At 51.8% G+C, this 21,244-nt stretch overlaps 1 protein-coding gene across 2 annotated transcripts; it reads left to right on the top strand.

Annotated features, from left to right (window-relative positions):
• The first annotated feature begins 23 nt into the window (after positions 1–23).
• LOC132466224 (CCR4-NOT transcription complex subunit 6-like) lies at positions 24–16,690 on the top strand. 2 transcript variants are annotated; one of them, XM_060063319.1, is made up of 12 exons: positions 24–250; positions 1,222–1,340; positions 1,573–1,759; positions 1,931–2,016; positions 2,106–2,210; positions 2,739–2,807; positions 4,193–4,350; positions 4,528–4,682; positions 5,447–5,601; positions 8,819–9,052; positions 9,778–9,980; positions 12,353–16,690. In XM_060063319.1, exons 2-12 carry the CDS (start codon positions 1,229–1,231, stop codon positions 12,563–12,565), a joined length of 1,677 nt encoding a protein of 558 aa, XP_059919302.1. In that variant the 5' UTR covers positions 24–250; positions 1,222–1,228; the 3' UTR covers positions 12,566–16,690. The 2 variants fall into 2 exon arrangements, with proteins under 2 accessions (XP_059919302.1, XP_059919301.1); XM_060063318.1 differs by having other exon boundaries at positions 26–264.
• Positions 16,691–21,244: the final 4,554 nt, after the last annotated feature.

Raw genomic sequence — 21,244 nt, 5'->3', positions numbered from 1 at the left:
ACAGCTCTCCATGCACCTGTGCGGGTGTCCCCGTCCACCATCCCGCACCCCCAACACTCTTCAGTGAAGTATTTACTCTACGACAACAGCTGGGTCAATTGACGACGCGGGCCAATCGGATCCGGGGCTGTTATCGTTGGCAGGAAGAAAAAAAAAAAAAACTGACAGTCGCCATGATACAGCAGCAGCAGCGGAAGCGAGTGAAGTAGCTAGAAAACAAAAGAGAACACGCAGTCGTCCTCGCTATCTGGTATGCTCTTGCAGGTACAAACCACACTTTTCCGTCTCACCGTGGACTATTGGATTCCGTCAGGGGCGTCCGGGTTCAAACCACCGTCCCATGCGACGGTGGATGTTTTTCGAATTGTATTTTTCATTCCATCTGTGGGGGGAAAGAGAAAAAAATAGGAGCAGTTAGCTTTTTTGTGCTAGCTAGTTTTATGCTAAGCTAATTAGCATCGCTCCGCTCACACAAGCGAGGAGCAAGGGGCTAGGCTAGTTAGCATGTAGCGGCGCTGTTTAGCCAGCTGGTGCGGCGGCGGTGACGAGCTAGCCTGCGTTGGCTACATAATACGCTGTTTTCTGGCCTAGTCCGAAATGCGCAAGCGGGGTATACGGGCATTATGTAACCGTCGAATGTGCATTTTATCTGCGGACAAATGATTATTTCGCCATGCCAACCGTCCGTGGTATCCGGCGTGAACCGTGGGTATCTTATTTGGACCATCTCTCTGGTGTTGAATTAGCACACAAGCTAGTGAGGTTGCTATATTTAGTGTGTTAGCTGATGGTGGCTATCTGGTGAGGATGAACTAACCTGCTAAGCTACAATGGAAAGAGACTTTGTGTTCGTCCACCGCATCGCTCCTTAATTACAACTGTGCGGTTTTGATGGCGGAGAATTATATTGTCTCGCATGTGACTTGATTGTGTGTGGATAGCAGCTATGCTCTGGTTAAAGCCCAATTACCCTTCTGTATTTAATGAAGTAAACATTGATGTTGGAGAAACACGTGCTGCTTCTCCCTCAGTGCAGAACTGGAAATGTATGGCTTGTTTTTAAATATCACGAATTCAAGCTTTTCAACACCTTTTGGTGTTGCTATCTGAAGCCCCCACATTTTTTTTGCATGTATGCATTCTTCAGAGGTTTCAGGGAACATGCATGTCAGAATCTACCATATGCATACGTCTTTTTGATGTCGATTATTTGCCCTGCAGTACAGGAATGCCCAAGGAAAAATATGACCCGCCAGACCCTAGGCGGATGTATACAATTATGTCGACCGAGGAGGCAGCCAACGGGAAGAAGTCATACTGGGGTGAACTTGAAATCAGTGGTGAGTGTGACAATTAATTGAGGACAAATGTATAGTATGTTTAGTACTGAGAATATGACCAATTCGTTCTGGGTCTCTTTAATGTGAAAGAACTGAGGCTGAAAATGTGAACAAGTCATCATCTTTGTCTGCATCTGATGCACACTAAAACCGCCCACCAAGCAACAGGGTGGCAGACTATTCATCCAAATCTACAGCTAAGGTGTGTGTGTGTTCTGCACAATGCCAACAGGTCGAGTACGAAGCCTCAGTACAGCCCTGTGGTCTCTGACCCACCTCACTGCCCTGCACCTCAGTGACAACTCCTTGTCACGTATCCCGCCAGACATTGCCAAACTACACAACCTGGTTTACCTGGATCTGTCGTCCAACAAAATCAGGAGCCTGCCGACAGAGCTCGGAAACATGGTGTCGCTCAGGTGAAAAGCATTCTACCCCAAATGTGCATCCAATCCCCTCAAACGATAAGCCTTTAAACCCCGGATTAGTGGAACATGTGCTCCTAGTTTAAATTATTGTATTTGTGTTCTATTGCTTGATTGAGAGGCTGTGATCTGCTCGTGCCTAAAGCTGGGGTTTCTGCTCAACAGGGAACTTCTTTTAAATAACAACCAGTTGCGGGTCCTGCCTTTTGAATTGGGGAAACTGTTCCAGTTACAAACGTTAGGGTTGAAGGGTGAGTGGACGTTTGGCATCGTATTTTTTTGACCATACCCGAGGTTTGTGTTGGCGAGGCTCAATTGTGGTGTCTGTTGGTTCCGCCAGGAAACCCACTAGCACAAGAGATCATGAGCCTCTACCAGGAACCGGATGGCACCCGCAGACTGCTGAACTACCTGTTGGACAACCTGGCAGGAGCCATTAAGAGACGTGAGTGCCCAAGATGTTGTGCTGCCTGTTGAATCTGATAAGCATTCCCATATGGTGTCTGGAATAGTGAAAAGGCTGACACCAGCAAGCTGTGAACTTAAAAGGCAATGCTTGACCCCTAACCAACTGTTAACCTCTGTTTGTTAGAGAACCAACTGTTAACCCTGGTATCTGTATAGTTGACAGAACCAACTGTTAACCCTGGTATCTGTATAGTTGACAGAACCAACTGTTAACCCTGGTTTGTCTGTTTGTGAGAGAACCAACTGTTAACCCTGGTTTGTGACAGAACCAACTGTTAACCCTGGTTTGTGACAGAACCAACTGTTAACCCTGGTTTGTGACGGAACCAACTGTTAACCCTGGTTTATGACAGAACCAACTGTTAACCCTGGTTTGTGACGGAACCAACTGTTAACCCTGGTTTGTGACAGAACCAACTGTTAACCCTGGTTTGTGACAGAACCAACTGTTAACCCTGGTTTGTGACAGAACCAACTGTTAACCCTGGTTTTGTGTGTTTGACAGAACCAACAGAGCAGCCTCCCGCAAGGCAATGGATCGCCCTGAACGAGCCGGACCGGACACGAGCCTCAGGTAAGGTCCGCTACACGCAAACTAAGCATCACTTGTGTGCAACACAAACCCTGGGCTAGTTAACCTCGATTCGAGATGAGCGTATAATCCACGACCAGCCTGTTGACCGGATGTACATCCTGACTGCAGTTGTTTAAATCCACAGCGATATGCAATGACATGAATATCCCTCAATACAAATGTGTGTGATCATTAATAAGGCCTCCACGGGCCCGTTAGTCACTAGATTAACTTGGCAGTAGTCTTCATTCACACAGGCATGTGTGAATAAGGTCCTCCATGTACAGACGGGCGATGGCCATGGAGTAACCACCACCTGGTGTTCTCCCTGCGCGGCACTAGTTCTGTCTGCGTGTCAGTTCTGGTCAAACCGGTTGTTTCTGCTTAGTCCGAACAGCTTGTCAGACCGCCACCTTTCTGTGTCTGTCGGAAGCCAAAATGGCTTAGGTCTGCTTGCAAGTTTTCGATGCCACGTGGAGGGCTGGGGGTAGAAGCTTAAATGAAGATGAACAGAATTATCTGTTAAATATCTTTCATTCACGTAAGGCAAAGCCTAGCATGATATTGCACTTAACAAATGAAATGCAATTCCTTAAAGCTACAATCAGGCCTCTGAAGTGCATTGCCCTCAGCATTTGGTCAATGCCGACGTTTTTGTATGAAGCAGCAAATGAGTTTCTCAACCTGGTGGCACTGATGGAAAGATGCTTTTAGGTAAAAGCTGTGTCTGGGTTTAGTTACTATAATGCTATAATATATATGAAACGTGCTCGACCATGATTTGATTTCCCTGCCAACTTTCACGCGCCCTTGGTACATGAAAAGAAAAGTAGGAACTTGTTATGTGAATCTCTTCATCACAATTACATTTTAATTTGGTTCATAGGTCAGTTGTGGTGCGAGGCTTCCCTCAAGGAACTAATGCAAGTTTACCAGATCTTCTTCTGCGATGCTCGTTGTGCATCGAGTCAAGTTTACCAGACCTTCTTCTGGGATGCTCCTTGTGCCTTGAGAGCCTGCCTACTGCCTTCAAAAGTATTAAGTGTCGCCATATGAAATGCAAGTTTCCTTGGATAACATAAACCATGGTGGCACGCATCAACACTCATGCAAAATCACTTTTGCATGCACAAAAACCACGACCCTTCCACGATTTGCATAAAATGTACTGGTGGTTTGAAACGCACACCCTAACTTGGCATTGTAGCGGCTAGACGTGCAGAGTGAACGTATAGTTCCCTGAAACCCGTCTCCTGTGTAGGGGTAGTGGGTGACGTGCCACGGAAGGCAAGGCTTTGTGTGCCTATTGATTATGGATCACCAGTCCCACCGCAGAAGATTGCCTGTGTTGTTTATGCCCGTGTTGCCCCTCCTGTGTTCTCCAGCGTTGTTCTCGGTGATGTGCTACAACGTGCTCTGTGACAAGTACGCCACGCGGCAGCTGTACGGCTACTGTCCCTCCTGGGCCCTGAACTGGGAGTACAGGAAGAAGTCCATCATGCAGGAGATCCTGACGTGCAACGCAGACATCATCAGCCTGCAGGTACGTCGTTGTGATCGAGCGGGAAAAAGCTACAGGGACCTCCCCCCTCCCAGCCGCTGCATGCGTGGGTACATAGTGTTCAGGCCAACATAATGTGTTTGGATACTTGACTGGAAACCGGTTACCACGCTGTAACCCAAGCCCCGCGCCGGGCATGCTAACCGTTCACCCTGACAGGAAGTGGAGACGGAGCAGTACTACAGCTTCTTCCTGCCGGAGCTGAAGGAGCAGGGCTACGAGGGGTTCTTCAGCCCCAAGTCGCGGGCCAGGACCATGTCCGAGTCGGACCGCAAACACGTCGACGGATGTGCGGTCTTCTACAAGACAGAGAAGTAACTAGCTGCATTATGGACCGCTTCTCCTCCTGGTGTTAACCCTTTCTAATGTGTGTCGTCTTGGGTCATTGGGTTAAGTGGTTTTTCAGTTGTGATGCAAAGCGTAATGAAACTATACATTTATTTGAGATATTAGTGCTTTTCTAAGTTGGTATGTCAAATTACCACAATTCTAATTGCTCTACGACCATTAACAATTTTGGTAGAGGTAGTTTAAAAGAAGGCACTTACCAAAGATAAGATAAACCTTTTAATAGCCAGAGGGAAATTTAAGCAAGTGCTACTAAAATATTATGTAGTGGAATTGCTTTTGCATGCACGGCGCTGTGAAAGGATGACGCTTGATTTAGACCTCAAAAAACAGATGAGGGCTGCGTCACGGTCCACTCTTGCATACGCTGCATTCTCCAGAACTGAGCGATGCATGCGAGTACATGGAGGACCCAATGTTTACGTACCCTTTGACCGGAGGGGCGTTGGCTCAGGAGCTAGAGCAGGTTGGCTGGTCACCGGCAGGTTGCTAGTTAGAGTCCCGGCTCCTCCGTGTCGAGGTGGCGCTGAGCAAGGCACTTGACCCTGACTGCTCCCGGCGAGCTGGCTGTCGCCCTGCATGGTGACACCGTGGGCGCGTGACTCGATGACTGAAGCGCTGTGAGAGGCCACTGGTTAGAAGAGGGTGTATGAATGCATTACACCTTGAGCCCCTCAGGCTGGCCCTGGGTCAGCCCTCACAGACCGTCCTCCTCGCCCCCTACCTCCAGGTTCAGCGTGGTGCAGAAGCACACGGTGGAGTTCAACCAGCTGGCCATGGCCAACTCAGAGGGCTCGGAGGCCATGCTGAACCGGGTCATGACCAAGGACAACATCGGCGTGGCTGTCCTGCTGGAGGTCCGCAAGGAGATGATGGAGCAGTCCTGTGAGTAGCCCCCCCAGACCTCAGGGTTAGAGGGTGGAGCAGCCCCCCCCCCCAGACCTCAGGGTTAGAGGGTGGAGCAGTCCTAGACCTCAGGGTTAGAGGGTGGAGCAGTCCTAGACCTCAGGGTTAGAGGGTGGAGCAGTCCTGTGAGTAGCCCCCCCAGACCTCAGGGTTAGAGGGTGGAGCAGCCCCCCCCCCCCCCCTAGACCTCAGGGTTAGAGGGTGGAGCAGTCCTGTGAGTAGCCCCCCCAGACCTCAGGGTTAGAGGGTGGAGCAGTCCTAGACCTCAGGGTTAGAGGGTGGAGCAGTCCTGTGAGTAGCCCCCCCAGACCTCAGGGTTAGAGGGTGGAGCAGTCCTAGACCTCAGGGTTAGAGGGTGGAGCAGTCCTGTGAGTAGCCCCCCCAGACCTCAGGGTTAGAGGGTGGAGCAGTCCTGTGAGTAGCCCCCCCAGACCTCAGGGTTAGAGGGTGGAGCAGCCCCCCCCCCCCAGACCTCAGGGTTAGAGGGTGGAGCAGTCCTGTGAGTAGCCCCCCCAGACCTCAGGGTTAGAGGGTGGAGCAGCCCCCCCCCCCCAGACCTCAGGGTTAGAGGGTGGAGCAGTCCTGTGAGTAGCCCCCCCAGACCTCAGGGTTAGAGGGTGGAGCAGCCCCCCCCCCTAGACCTCAGGGTTAGAGGGTGGAGCAGTCCTGTGAGTAGCCCCCCCAGACCTCAGGGTTAGAGGGTGGAGCAGCCCCCCCCCCCAGACCTCAGGGTTAGAGGGTGGAGCAGCCCCCCCCCCCAGACCTCAGGGTTAGAGGGTGGAGCAGCCCCCCCCCCTAGACCTCAGGGTTAGAGGGTGGAGCAGTCCTGTGAGTAGCCCCCCCAGACCTCAGGGTTAGAGGGTGGAGCAGCCCCCCCCCTAGACCTCAGGGTTAGAGGGTGGAGCAGCCCCCCCCCCCTAGACCTCAGGGTTAGAGGGTGGAGCAGTCCTGTGAGTAGCCCCCCCAGACCTCAGGGTTAGAGGGTGGAGCAGCCCTAGACCTCAGGGTTAGAGGGTGGAGCAGTCCTGTGAGTAGCCCCCCCCAGACCTCAGGGTTAGAGGGTGGAGCAGCCCTAGACCTCAGGGTTAGAGGGTGGAGCAGTCCTGTGAGTAGCCCCCCCAGACCTCAGGGTTAGAGGGTGGAGCAGCCCTAGACCTCAGGGTTAGAGGGTGGAGCAGCCCCAGACCTCAGGGTTAGAGGGTGGAGCCCCCCCAGACCTCAGGGTTAGAGGGTGGAGCCCCCCCAGACCTCAGGGTTAGAGGGTGGAGCCCCCCCAGACCTCAGGGTTAGAGGGTGGAGCCCCCCCAGACCTCAGGGTTAGAGGGTGGAGCCCCCCCAGACCTCAGGGTTAGAGGGTGGAGCAGCCCTAGACCTCAGGGTTAGAGGGTGGAGCCCCCCTAGACCTCAGGGTTAGAGGGTGGAGCCCCCCCAAACCTCAGGGTTAGAGGGTGGAGCCCCCCCAGACCTCAGGGTTAGAGGGTGGAGCAGTCCTAGACCTCAGGGTTAGAGGGTGGAGCAGTCCTGTGAGTAGCCCCCCCAGACCTCAGGGTTAGAGGGTGGAGCAGCCCCCCCCCCTAGACCTCAGGGTTAGAGGGTGGAGCAGTCCTGTGAGTAGCCCCCTCAGGGTTAGAGGGTGGAGCAGTCCTGTGAGTAGCCCCCCCAGACCTCAGGGTTAGAGGGTGGAGCAGCCCCCCCCCCAGACCTCAGGGTTAGAGGGTGGAGCCCCCCTAGACCTCAGGGTTAGAGGGTGGAGCAGTCCTAGACCTCAGGGTTAGAGGGTGGAGCAGTCCTGTGAGTAGCCCCCCCAGACCTCAGGGTTAGAGGGTGGAGCAGCCCCCCCCCCCAGACCTCAGGGTTAGAGGGTGGAGCCCCCCCAGACCTCAGGGTTAGAGGGTGGAGCAGTCCTAGACCTCAGGGTTAGAGGGTGGAGCAGCCCCCCCCCCTAGACCTCAGGGTTAGAGGGTGGAGCAGTCCTGTGAGTAGCCCCCCCAGACCTCAGGGTTAGAGGGTGGAGCAGTCCTAGACCTCAGGGTTAGAGGGTGGAGCAGTCCTGTGAGTAGCCCCCCCAGACCTCAGGGTTAGAGGGTGGAGCCCCCCCAGACCTCAGGGTTAGAGGGTGGAGCAGTCCCCCCCCCGCCCCCCAGACCTCAGGGTTAGAGGGTGGAGCAGTCCCCCCCCCCCCCCCTAGTCCTCAGGGTTAGAGGGTGGAGCAGCCCCCCCCCCCAGCCCTCAGGGTTAGAGGGTGGAGCAGTCCCCCCCCCCCCCCCCCCCCCCTAGTCCTCAGGGTTAGAGGGTGGAGCAGTCCCCCCCCCCCCCTAGTCCTCAGGGTTAGAGGGTGGAGCAGTCCCCCGCCCCCTAGTCCTCAGGGTTAGAGGGTGGAGCAGTCCCCCCCCCGCCCCCCCCTAGTCCTCAGGGTTAGAGGGTGGAGCAGTCCCCCCCCCCCCCCCCCCTAGTCCTCAGGGTTAGAGGGTGGAGCAGTCCCCCCCCCCCCCCCCCCCCCCTAGTCCTCAGGGTTAGAGGGTGGAGCAGTCCCCCCCCCCTAGTCCTCAGGGTTAGAGGGTGGAGCAGTCCCCCCCCCCCCCCTCCCCCCTAGTCCTCAGGGTTAGAGGGTGGAGCAGTTCCCCCCCCCCCCCCCCCAGACCTCAGGGTTAGAGGGTGGAGCAGTCCCCCCCCGCCCCCCAGACCTCAGGGTTAGAGGGTGGAGCAGTCCCCCCCCGCCCCCCAGACCTCAGGGTTAGAGGGTGGGGCAGTCCCCCCCCGCCCCCCAGGGGGGGACTGCCATTAAAAGCCACACTAGCAAAGCTTAGTGTGGGTATATTCCTCCACCCCGTACCAAACATCACCTCCACCTGCCTTTCATTGAAGCTAGGGTAACAGAATACGCTCCATTTAAAGTATCCAACCGGAGTGATCCAAGCCTCCGAAGCCCCTCCCAACACAAGGCTAGCTGTAACGATAGGTCTGTCTAGCCCTGTGGAACACTCGGGTCATGCCCAATGAATGCACAGGCAGTGTGTGCGAATATGTGGGTAGACAAAGGTAAGAAATCATTCCTGCAACAGTACTAAGAATGAATGAATGAATAACAATGAATGAATGAACCGACGGGCTGTTAGGCTTCATGTTGAGGGACCCAGCGCCTCCATTGTGAGGGAAGCCCTCCGGCGAATGACTCCTAACACCTCCTCTCCCATAGCTGGAAAGGCGCTCCACGGCATGGAGAAGCAGCTGCTGCTGGTGGCCAACGCCCACATGCACTGGGACCCCGAGTTCTCCGACGTCAAGCTGGTGCAGACCATGATGTTCCTGTCGGAGGTGAAGAACATCGTGGACAAGGCCACGCGCAGCCTCAAGCTCTCCTCGGTGTCGGGCGAGACCAACGCCATCCCACTGGTGCTGTGCGCTGACCTCAACTCCCTGCCCGACTCCGGTGAGTGTTCAGCTGGGGGGGGGGGGGGGGCTGACTTAGTGGCTATAGGAAGGTGTTCAGCTGGGGGGGGGGGGGGGGGGGGGGGGAGCCTGACCCTGACCACGCCCTCCTCTATATGGTGGAGGGGGTCTGACCACGACCTCCTCTATATGGCGGGGGAGCCTGACCACGCCCTCCTCTATATGGTGGAGGGGGTCTGACCACGCCCTCCTCTATATGGCGGGGGAGCCTGACCACGCCCCCCCTCTATATGGCGGGGGAGCCTGACCACGCCCCCCCTCTATATGGCGGGGGAGCCTGACCACGACCTCCTCTATATGGCGGGGGAGCCTGACCACGCCCTCCTCTATATGGCGGGGGAGCCTGACCACGTCCTCCTCTATATGGCGGGGGAGCCTGACCACGTCCTCCTCTATATGGTGGAGGGGGTCTGACCACGCCCTCCTCTATATGGCGGGGGAGCCTGACCACGTCCTCCTCTATATGGCGGGGGAGCCTGACCACGCCCTCCTCTATATGGCGGGGGGAGCCTGACCACGCCCTCCTCTATATGGTGGTGGGGGTCTGACCACGCCCTCCTCTATATGGTGGGGGGAGCCTGACCACGCCCCCCCTCTATATGGCGGGGGAGCCTGACCACGCCCCCCCTCTATATGGCGGGGGAGCCTGACCACGCCCTCCTCTATATGGTGGGGGGAGCCTGACCACGCCCTGCGCCCCCCCAGGTGTGGTGGAGTACCTCAGCACCGGCGGCGTGGACTGCACCCACAAGGACTTCAAGGAGCTGCGCTACAGCGACAGCCTGACCAACTTCAACTGCAACGGCAAGAACCCCACGTCCAACGGCCGCATCACGCACGGCTTCAAGCTGAAGAGCACCTACGAGGAGGGCCTGATGCCCTACACCAACTACACCTACGACTTCAAGGTGAGCCCTGACCGGCCGTATGCTGTGATGGGATTTGATTAGGGGAGTGACGAGATCTCGTGCCACAAGATCTCGCGAGATTAAACTCGACGATATTACCCGTCGCGTTAAGAATCTGTCTCGTGAGATTTGTGACCTATCAAACTTCTATTTCTCGGCTGTGGGGGCAGTAATGCGCCTTTGCTACATTTAGCCTGCCAGAACCTGGAGAAGGAAAAGAGGAGAAGGAGGGGAAGCATCGAAAGCAGCCATATGCTGTGTTCGAAATCGTTCCCTGTCACGGATATAGTGAACTATATAGGGTGCTCGCCATTTTGTAGTGGTGTTCGAATTCTCAGTGGTTAATTTCATGCACTATATAGTGCACTTAAAATACCCCAAATTTGAGTGTACATACGATTTACCCTAGGTTTTATTGTAATCAATACACATCTTAATACATTACGTTGTCAATAAATTACCTTCATCGGTAAGCTTTGGCCAGTGCCTAACATCATCTATCCAATTTTCCATGTTGTTGTTTATACCTGTCACTTAAAAGTCCGCGAGCAGGATGCTTTTCACTGAAAAACCATTAGAGGGCAGCGGCAAGTAACATTTCAGTAACGCAGCGATGGCGACAGTCAAAGATGGATAGATTTCGCGGCGGATTAGTGTATACCACAATGCAATGCGGTCGTGTTTTTCCGGAGGAGAAGAAGAAGCTAACCGCGAAAACAAATAAATTTAATGATGGAGTCTCCGGCTTGCGTTTAGAAATGTCAACAATTTATTTGGGATTTAACATAGAATATTTAACATTCAAAATTAATTGAAAAAAACTTGAACATGGAAATGTAACATTCAACATCAATACAACCTCCAGCCCGGTTTGCTTAGATGATGTGGGCGCATCACGTCACACAAATACCCGTTAAATAAAAGTCTGTTGGTCCAGTCATATATTTTGTCATTGTAGTTTTCTTAAAATCTCGTCGCGTCTCGTTCTCGTGAACCCAATATCGCGTCTCGTCTCGTCTCGTGAGCGGAGTGTATCGTCACACCCCTAGATTTGACCACAACTTAATCCTTTCCCTCTTCAATACGTTGTGGATCCTTTGAAGGGTTTATTCTGGGGTTGTAGTTTCAGTTGTTAAACATGGCATTATGATGGTCCACCTGACCCTCATGTTGTTAAACATGGTGTTGTGATGGTCCACCCTGACCCTCATGTTGTTAAACATGGTGTTGTGATGGTCCACCTGACCCTCATGTTGTTAAACATGGCGTTGTGATGGTCCACCCTGACCCTCATGTTGTTAAACATGGCGTTGTGATGGTCCACCCTGACCCTCATGTTGTTAAACATGGCGTTGTGATTAGGGATCGACCGATACCGATTTTTTTTTTTAGGGCCGATACGATATCGATATTTTTTCATCAGCCTTAGCCGATACGCCGGTACCGATTTTCTTGAGCCAATTTTTTTTTAAATTTTTTATTTTTTTTTAAAAGGAACATTTATTGAACTTCAATGTTGTTTAACGTTGCGTTGGGACGGCCCGTCCTGGCTGTTGTTAAACATGGCATTGTGGTGATGACTGGTTGTTGTTAAACGTTGCGTTGGGACGGCCCGTCCTGGTTGTTGTTTAACGTTGCGTTGGGACGGCCCGTCCTGGCTGTTGTTTAACGTGGCGTTGGGACGGCCCGTCCTGGCTGTTGTTAAACATGGAGTTGGGACGGCCCGTCCTGGCTGTTGTTTAACATGGAGTTGGGACGGCCCGTCCTGGCTGTTGTTTAACGTTGCGTTGGGACGGCCCGTCCTGGCTGTTGTTTAACATGGCGTTGGGACGGCCCGTCCTGGCTGTTGTTTAACGTTGCGTTGGGACGGCCTGTCCTGGCTGTTGTTAAACATGGAGTTGGGACGGCCCGTCCTGGCTGTTGTTAAACATGGAGTTGGGACGACCCGTCCTGGCTGTTGTTTAACATGGCGTTGGGACGGCCCGTCCTGGCTGTTGTTTAACATGGCGTTGGGACGGCCCGTCCTGGCTGTTGTTAAACATGGAGTTGGGACGGCCCGTCCTGGCTGTTGTTTAACATGGCGTTGGGACGGCCCGTCCTGGCTGTTGTTTAACATGGAGTTGGGACGGCCCGTCCTGGCTGTTGTTAAACATGGAGTTGGGACGGCCCGTCCTGGCTGTTGTTTAACATGGCGTTGGGACGGCCCGTCCTGGCTGTTGTTTAACGTTGCGTTGGGACGGCCTGTCCTGGCTGTTGTTAAACATGGCGTTGTGGTGATGACTGGTTGTTGTTTAACGTTGCGTTGGGACGGCCCGTCCTGGCTGTTCCGGTGTCTGCATCCACGCGGCTAACCCCCGTGCCCTCCTCCCCAGGGTGTCATCGACTACATCTTCTACTCCCGGCCCAGCCTCAACGTGCTGGGCGTCCTGGGGCCGCTGGACCCCCACTGGCTGGAGAACAATATCAGTGGCTGCCCGCACCCCCACATTCCCTCCGACCACTTCTCCCTGTTCGCACACCTGGAGCTCCTGCTGCCCAACCTGCCCCCCCAGGTCAACGGTCTGCACCTGGGCGCTCGCAGGTAGTGAGTCCCCCCCCCCACCAGCTCTGGTCCCCCTACTGCAGGAGGAGGAGGGCGCTGTGAGATGGACCGCGGGGGCGGGCCCACAGGGATTTCGTATGATGTAATAGATATTCTATATTTTCCTTTTTTCCTTTTATTTTTATTTGTGGAACTGCTCGAGTCAATCCTGTGTTCTGTGTTCTCTTGTTTCGGACTCCTCTGCTCCACTGCTCCCCCCCCCCCCCCCCCCAGCTTGCTTTACCCCAGCGCGGGGGATGGGGGGCGCTCAGAGGGCCAGCGGGGGTCGTTGGGTCAGAGGGGGGCGCGGGGGCGGGACATTCACGCTTTAGTTTTTAATTCAGACTCCGACTGTGGCGGCGCAGGGCTAGGGGTCCGTCTGTCTGTCTGTCCCTGTACAAACCTGACACCAGCAAAGACGGCAGACGCGTCCGTACGTCGGACGTCCTGACATGAGCTGCTGCTCGCCCTCTCCCCGGCCGCCCCCCCCCCCCTCTGCTCCAGGAGTCCTTGAAGACGGGGGTGGGGGTGGGGTCAGGGGTCGGAGGGTGGGGCTGCCGGTTGTGTTGAGTGGCGATTGGACGAGGTGCGGTCCTTGAAGCAATCGAGATATCCCCCCCCCCCCTCCCCCAGTGGTGCTGAGGCCTTCTGTGGGCACGGACTGCCATGGTGCTAACAGTCAGGCTCCGCCTCTAGCCGGCAGCCCCCCCCACCGTCGCCTAGACAACCAGGCAGCTCCCCCTCTGTCGGGCCAGCAGGCAGCTGGCGGCGGGCCGAGCGCAGACCTCCACCTCACAGCACAGCGTGGCGTAGCCCCCCAGGCTGCTAGGGACCCTTTAATATCACCGAGCTCATGGGGCACCCCTGTAGCCGCGGGGCGGGGGCTGACACTTTCAGTATTCACCTGCCCCCCCAGAGCGGGGAGTCTCGCTGAACAGGAGGCAGACTAGCGTGTCTGGACTCAGACCCCGTACACACATGTCATTTGCAGGCAGATCTGTAGCACTGTCTCAAGGCCAGTACCGCCCCAGCCATGCACGCACTCTGCAGTGTTTGTACAGAATAGAACTCTAGATTCAGTCTTTACATGATTGTATATGAACCACAAAAGACCTGTTTTTTGGCGTTTTTTTTGTACGAAGAGTAAATTATGATCCAGATTTGAGAAAAAAAAGATTGTATTGTAAACTATGGCTAAATTTTTATCCAGTTAAGATGAATTGATCTTACCAGCTTGTACAAAAGACTTAAGAGGAGGTTGTTCACGGCATTCACCTGTCCCCACTTTGCACTCCCCCCCCCCCCCCCCCCGCTATACTAACCTGATGGCTGCTCTGGTTCTTAAGGTCGCCCCCTCACCCCTTCATTCGGACGGCATGTATTGCTGAGATTGTAAATAGACCGCGGCGTAACGGTCGCCGCGCTCCACAAGTCCAGAGGCACTGCCAGCTGGTGACCCCCCCCTTATGGTCGCATGGTGCAAGACCCCGCCACGCCCCAGCAGCTCCATGACCACAGGGGGCGTACCACCGGAGCGTCGTGCCTCACTGGAGCAGTGCTCCTCGTCTTGCACTGCCCCCCTGCTGGTGAACGCCTGAACAACCTTTTCTCTTATTTTTAAATACTGTCGAGACATTGTGAAGATTATGTGGTTGTTTGTTTTGTCTTTTTTAATGAGCTGTGACAATGCTATGATGTGTACCCGCCCCTCCTTTAAGTTGAACTCCTTAGTAATCAGGTATGCTATATATAGACCCTCCCTCATAGTGTCCACCCGCTGTCCCTTGGCTCGGCTCCCCGGTCCCTCACCCCCCCTCTGGGACTCTGGTCCCCCCCCAGCCCCCAGCCTGGCCCATCGGGCCCCTGGCCCGTGCGTTGCCCTGGTTCTCCATCAGCCCTCGACCCCAGGCCCACTGTAATTGTTTTGCCCCTGGTTCAACCACTCTGTACAGCCCCCCCCCTCCCGTATCTCAGTTCTAGTGCCATCGCCATAGTCCTGTTGCTCTGCTGGAGGCCCCCCCAGGTCTAAGGATGAGGCAGTCGGTGTGTCAGGTCGTCCCCCCCCCCCGTTAGGCCCGCCCCCGGGAGCTCTGTAGTCAGGTTTCCGGTCGGAACGCTGGAGCTCCCCCCACGAGGCTCCGCCCACAAGGCTCCGCCCACGAGGCTCCGCCCACGAGGCTCCGCCCACGGGGCTCCCCCCACGGGGCTCCCCCCACGAGGCTCCCCCCACGAGGCTCCGCCCACAAGGCTCCGCCTCCGTCGTTGTTCTCAGTGTGCACCGTTGGAACCGAGCACTTGGCTTCAGATACTGCTTTAGACCCCCCCCCCCCTCTGTGAGTTTGGACACATTTTAGTGATTATTGATCACGCCACTTTTTTAAAAATGTATATTTTGACATCTGTCAGGGGGACAACGAGTAGAGAAGTTCAGACTTAATAGTAAAGTTGAGTTTTCTTGTCAATTTAGTTTGCCCCACGTTTTTATTTTACTTGTTTTCGATTGAATGGTGTCCAGCCTGATTTTATTTTATTTCTGAATTGCATTAGTATTGTAGTAGATTTAAAGACTAGCTTTTTGTAAAGTGTGAATAAAAGATGTATCTCATGTTTCCTTTCTAAAAGATGTGTTGTGTAAATCCTGAACTCTATGGTGTTATGGTGGCCACGTTCTGTCCCTTAATCCTCTTGATTTCCCCCTGGCGTTGCAAACCAAATCCTGTGTTAACCCTGGTGGGAAAGGTCTCATGAAATTAGTAGTTGAGGAATTGAACACTTCTGAAGTCTCGCGCAGATGGATTTGATAGTGAGAGGTGCCGAGTACCATTGTTTATTGGTAAGAATGTTTTTTTTAATCACGGGATATTCAAGTTTTACGTTTTGAATTTCAGCTTTATGTGGGATGTTTCGTGACTCTAGCCATGTTCTTAGGATAGGGCAGGTGATTTGTGGCAGTCTGGCCGGTATGGGAAATGTTTTTAGTTCTAGACTGGTCCTGTGATTTTTGAGTAGCATACTAGTCCCATCTCACTTTGTACCGTGTGCATCACAGTGGATAACTGTTACGCTAGCAAGCTATAGATAGTTATAGTTCTTTTGGTCGTGGCCCCACGTCGTCTGGCTTGTGACGGGCGAACAGGGTTGCGGTCCCTCGTCTTCAGTGTGTAGGAACACTGGGTTGGATCTGCACTTTGTCACTGTGGGTCGGAGCACGCTGAAGTTGGCTCTTCTCTTTTTCGCCAGGCTGAATCTTGTTTTAACTTGTGTTTTTCCGTTTCGATGTTGTACACCAAAGCTGCTTGTGTTTAAGTTTTTAAGATTTAGAGCAAGACCCCCTCCCCCCCTCCCCTAGTGTTATTGATGCAGGGCGGGTACCCAGGGCAGATGCTGCCGTTCCCTTGGTAACGGTCACGCGTTGCATCCACGTGCGGCCATCCTTCAGTGGAGCGGTGGATTCAGTAGTTCTCCTGAAACTTGGCAATAATACCGTAGACGTTTTTATTTTTTAACCTGGAAGCCCACGGCTTGTTGCCCTCTTCATTTCTATTTTGTGGATCCGCAGCACGCCTGCGGTTGGGCCGTCCGTCCGCCGACCCCCAGTGGGACGTCTCCGTTCGTTTCTCCTCATTTTGTATATTTACTCGCCCACCCTGCCGATCGATCGTGATAGTTGTTCAATAATCAGGATTGTCTATCTTTTAGTCAAATGAGTACATATATTGATCTGTGTCACTGTGTTAATACACTGGACCAACAATTGTTTACCATTCATAAAATACCAGCAAAATATTACGAATAATAACCTGGAGGAAAAAAAACCACACATGCACAATGTTGTAGAATGTCCATGAACCCAGATCAGATAACAAGGCAGCTGTTTTCAATTCAACACACTGATAAAAAAAAAAAAGCTGAGTGGTAAACAATGCTCTTTCTGTTGTACCCCTTTGCTGTCCTCTTGATAGTTTTCAGACTTTACTTTTCTCTCTGAATAGAGGTTCTGCTTGGTTTCTTTACACCTATATGTATTTTCCTACTTCTGGTGGAAATAAATTCTATATTATCTGTTTTAAACGTGTCACCTCTTCTTTGCAATGGATATTGAAAATAAATTCTATATCGGTTTTACTTTGTCTTGCCTCCGTGTTCTTTAGGACATTCGTAATTGGTCCTTTACAAGAGCTACGTGTTTTGTACTAGTGATTGTAGTATATAAAGACCAGTTAATATTTAGATTTTCATTAAAAAGGACTATTGTATATTATAGTACCGTTTCTGGCCGCATGGTGGAGCCAAAGGACTATAATACATATATCCCCCCCCCCCCCCCCCCATATCAAGGATTTGGAAAGTAGGTGACCTTCTCCACATGTAGATTGCAATGCAGATATTGGCTATTTGGTCATTGGTGGGGACTTTGTCCCCATGGATAGTGGGAGAAAATAATGCATGCATATTCTGAAATTAGAATTTAATTAGTTAATTAGAAAATTTTGATTTAAGTTATCATTTTCTTTGTAACTATGTCAAAAGGGCTCTGTAGGGAGCAGAAGAGAAAGCTGTTAAGAAAAACAATCCCTGTGCCAGGATTCAGATTAACCATTTCAAAGAAACTCTTTGATTTTGTTTTCTCGCTAAGCAACAAGCGCACATTTTTTTAACATGCCCACAATGTCTGCTGCCCAGACCAGTATATCAACTTAAAATCTTCCAAAGAATAACATCTTATTTTCATGACAAAATAACATCTTCAAGTCATCTTAACCAGACACTAATGTCAAAAGTATGATACACAAAGTTAGTTTCATCCAATCCAAAGTGTTTAAGAAGGAGCAGAACAAAAACATGTTGCTTTTGACCGGAACCAAACCAGCCTTCTTTGTAGATTCATCAGAGGTTTGTGGCTTGGTTGAATCTGTTCGTTTTTGTTGTGTTCACGTGCACATTTGTTTAAGTTTCAAGATTGACGATGACAACTCCTCCACCAATGAGCTAACTGTACCACTGTGTTCCATGGCATGATATCCTGGGCCATAAAACCAGGAAGATGATTCAACCTGACAGGATATAGATCTTGGACCGTGTCAAGCCTATTCCAAGTCAAGGGGAAAACATGAGCTCTGACTGTCAAGGCTCCCTTCCCTGGTGGCCTGTTCTCATCCTCATGGAACTGAACAAGGTTCAACTCCTAAAACGCTGCAAGATGCTCTGCACACTGCAGAAATATGGTGGATTTTCAAGCTGAATGCTTCAATGAATGAAGATCATCGTCAATGTTTTAAAAAAGAATGTCCTCGTGCTCTTTGAAACATTCATAACCAAATCCAGGAAGACCTATATTGAATTACTGTAACATGCATCCATGTTGCTTTACAATGATCAGAGTTCCACTTTACCTGTGGATGTGGGGCTGAGACTACCTTTTCTATGGACTATGGACTTCTATCGCTCTTTCTCTGTCGTACGCACCCCCCCCCCCCCCCCCCCCCCCCCACACACACACATACACACATACTGTATGCGCACAGAACCAAATGTGACAAAGGCCTGTGTATATGGTGTGTTTGCGCAGTTTGTTGACGGCATGTATTGCTGACAAGGCCACAATCTCTGAAATTCACTCAAAGTGTATTAGTCACCGCACAAGTAGACTGCTGTGAGGGTATTTCATGACGAACTTCTGACTGGATTTAATGGAAATGCCCTTTGGAAATACATTTATCTTCATTCGATATAAAATAAACAAACACGTACAAAATCAAAAACACGGTTTAGTTTCACTTGATGTCCTTATACTTTATATTTAATTTCCAGAGTCTATTTGTTCCTAACGGGAGACCAACGAAGAGGTCTGGAGGTAACCAACCAATCAAGGAGTTGCTCTGAGAGGCCGCCTTTGTCCCCGGGGTACTGACCAGCCCCTCGTTAACGCGTCGTCTCCAGCCGGTACAGATGTCTGCGCGCTCGTCTGCGCGCTGGCCTGCGCTGCTGCCAGCCAGCGCGTGGAAGCTTCTGGAAGGCGTCATGGCTGGCCTGTGTAATTTGTCCTAGCAGAAAAACAAAAGAAAAATGAAGGGAAAGGATGGATGGAGGGTGGAATTCTCTGGGGTTCACCTCAGGATTCTGGCAGCGGATCGCAGCACTTTGATGTTGACGTGGCAACGATTGGATGTGCGCAGTTTCCCTCTCATTCTGGCTCGGGTTCTCTCCTGTGTTTATCATACGACCTCGGGAATGTATTCATCCCTCCGCTTTATGTGTCAGCCTCTCCTGTGTGTGTGTGTGTGTGTGTGTATGAATTGTATAGGTGTGTATACTGAGAGAGAGAGAGAGAGAGAGAGAGAGCACACAGCAAGACCACTAGACAAAACACAACTATAAGAAGACAAAAAGGAGCTCTTTGAAATGCATAAAAAATGAACTGAGATCCAAAATGAACAGTACATACCACGTCCCAGCATACCAGATTACAGAAGGACACTTGAAGGAGCAGATTCAGAGAGCATTGGTCCATAAACAGACCTGTCATCCAGCAGAAGACAGACCCAAAAACACAAAACCCTGTTGAAAACTCACAGCACTTGCTAATCTCTGGATCAATTATATAAACACACTAGCCACACATATTTTGCACACATTACACAAACAATGTTTATCGAACACATTCCAAGGTAGACGTCCTCATGAAGTCTGATGCACCACAGCCAGTGCCCTCAGAAGCAACAAACAACAAAACTTTAAATGTACTTCAGACCAAAGAGGACTCACTTTGAAAACGGTATCATTGCAACGTGGATGGAGCGTCTTTGTATGCTATTCTTTGCCATTGTTGAGAGAGAGAGAGAGAGAGAGAGCGACATAGAGAGAGAGAGAGAGAGCGACATAGAGAAAGAGAGAGAGAGAGAGAGAGAGAGAGAGAGAGAGATAGAGCGACATAGAGAAAGAGAGAAAGAGAGTTAGAGAGAGATAGACAGAGAGAGAGAGAGAGAGAGAGAGAGAGAGAGAGATAGAGCGACATAGAGAAAGAGAGAAAGAGAGTTAGAGAGAGATAGAGAGAGAGAGAGAGAGAGAGAGAGAGATAGAGCGACATAGAGAAAGAGAGTTAGAGAGAGAGAGAGAGTGAGAGAGAGAGAGAGAGAGAGAGAGAGAGAGAGATAGAGCGACATAGAGAAAGAGAGAAAGAGTTAGAGAGAGATAGACAGAGACAGAGTGAGAGAGAGAGAGACAGAGAGAGAGAGAGATAGAGCGACATAGAGAAAGAGAGTTAGAGAGAGATAGACCGAGAGAGAGTGAGAGAGAGAGAGACAGAGAGAGCAGCCAACGCCCACCAGCTACACCCCCTGTGTTTGTGCTGATTCTGCGGTTGTGGATTCCCCGTGTAAAGACCCAGAATGAGTGCATCTGAAGAGGCTCTCCGAGCGGTGTGTCGGGCCAGGGCTGGCCGGCTCGCTTCTCCCTAAAGCTGCCAAGCCTCCGCCATGTAGCTGTCCTTTGTTAAAGAGTTACTGTTGGAGTCTTATTTAACATCAAATGAAAAGGAGTTATTTTGGATGAAAGCAACTTGGGCATGAGCTGTTGTTTGTTCTGCCTATAAAAATATGGTGTGCGTTTGTTTGTGTGTGTGTGTGTGTGTGTGTGTGTGTGTGTGTGTGTGTGTGCGCATGTGTGTTCGTATATGTGTGCATCTCTGCATATTTGTTTTGCTATGTATGTGTGTGTGTGTGTGTGTGTGTGCGTGTTCTCGCATGCACATGCTTGTGTGTGTGTGGTTATTTGCATGGTTCTCGATAGCTGCTCATTGGGCACACAGACCGTTGTTTTGCGGGTGTCAGGGCTTCCTTACTGAGGGCCGGGTGGTCCGACCGCAGCAGAAGGCCCCCACATGCCCAGAGCTTTACGAGCTGCTTCAGGGAGGGTGATGTAGGCCCACGGACTGGACCAAGCATTACAGGGGAGCTATAGCTCCATCAACAATACATAAAGGTCACGCAAACACACGTTCAATGTAGAAGGTAGAGAACAACACAGGGCGGCGGGAACCCTGACAGTAAAAGCCTGACTGTGAGTGGAGTGAGATTCGGTCACGGGATTTGACCGCTCGCACAGCGCACTTCAAAACACACGGCGACGCAGCCTAACTCATAGGACTGTACCGTCTGCACCCCCCCCGCCGGAGAAGAACAAAGACCTTCTACTTCAGGAAATAGAAATCCAATTATTTGGGGATTACATACAGTAAACAGAATGAGACGCATCCTGGGGCGGCTATTGGAAGGGGGGGGGTTGTTATCACCTGTGTGTCTCTGTCGCCTCCCTACCTCTTTTAGGAGACGTGGGAAACACATGCACACACACGCACAGACGCACACACACACATAGAAACAAACTCAAACTCAGTGACACACACACACGCATCCCGCCCCACAAACACAAACACATAGATACACTGACAAACACACACACGCACATGCACATGCACACACACACACACACACACACACACACACACACACACACACACACACACACACACAAATACTCACAAACATACACACACACACAAACAAAAAGAACCACACAAAACACACACACACACACACACACACACACACATCCCCCCCCACTCCCACAAACACATAGAGATACACACACACGCATACACACAAATACCCCTCCCCCACACACA

This window comes from Gadus macrocephalus, chromosome 10, assembly GCF_031168955.1.
Source record: "Gadus macrocephalus chromosome 10, ASM3116895v1".
NCBI classification, from domain to species: Eukaryota; Metazoa; Chordata; class Actinopteri; order Gadiformes; family Gadidae; genus Gadus; species Gadus macrocephalus.
This window is presented reverse-complemented; position numbering and strand designations above follow the sequence as displayed.

What these genes read in the sequence shown, in the direction of transcription:
- LOC132466224 (XM_060063319.1), top strand. Translation starts at nt 1,229, where the DNA reads ATGCCCAAGGAAAAATATGACCCGCCAGACCCTAGGCGGATGTATACA. An exon ending in GGAAACATGGTGTCGCTCAG is followed by an intron (nt 1,760 to 1,930) that starts GTGAAAAGCATT and finishes TCTGCTCAACAG; the next exon opens with GGAACTTCTTTTAAATAACA. An exon ending in CAGACATCATCAGCCTGCAG is followed by an intron (nt 4,351 to 4,527) that starts GTACGTCGTTGT and finishes TCACCCTGACAG; the next exon opens with GAAGTGGAGACGGAGCAGTA.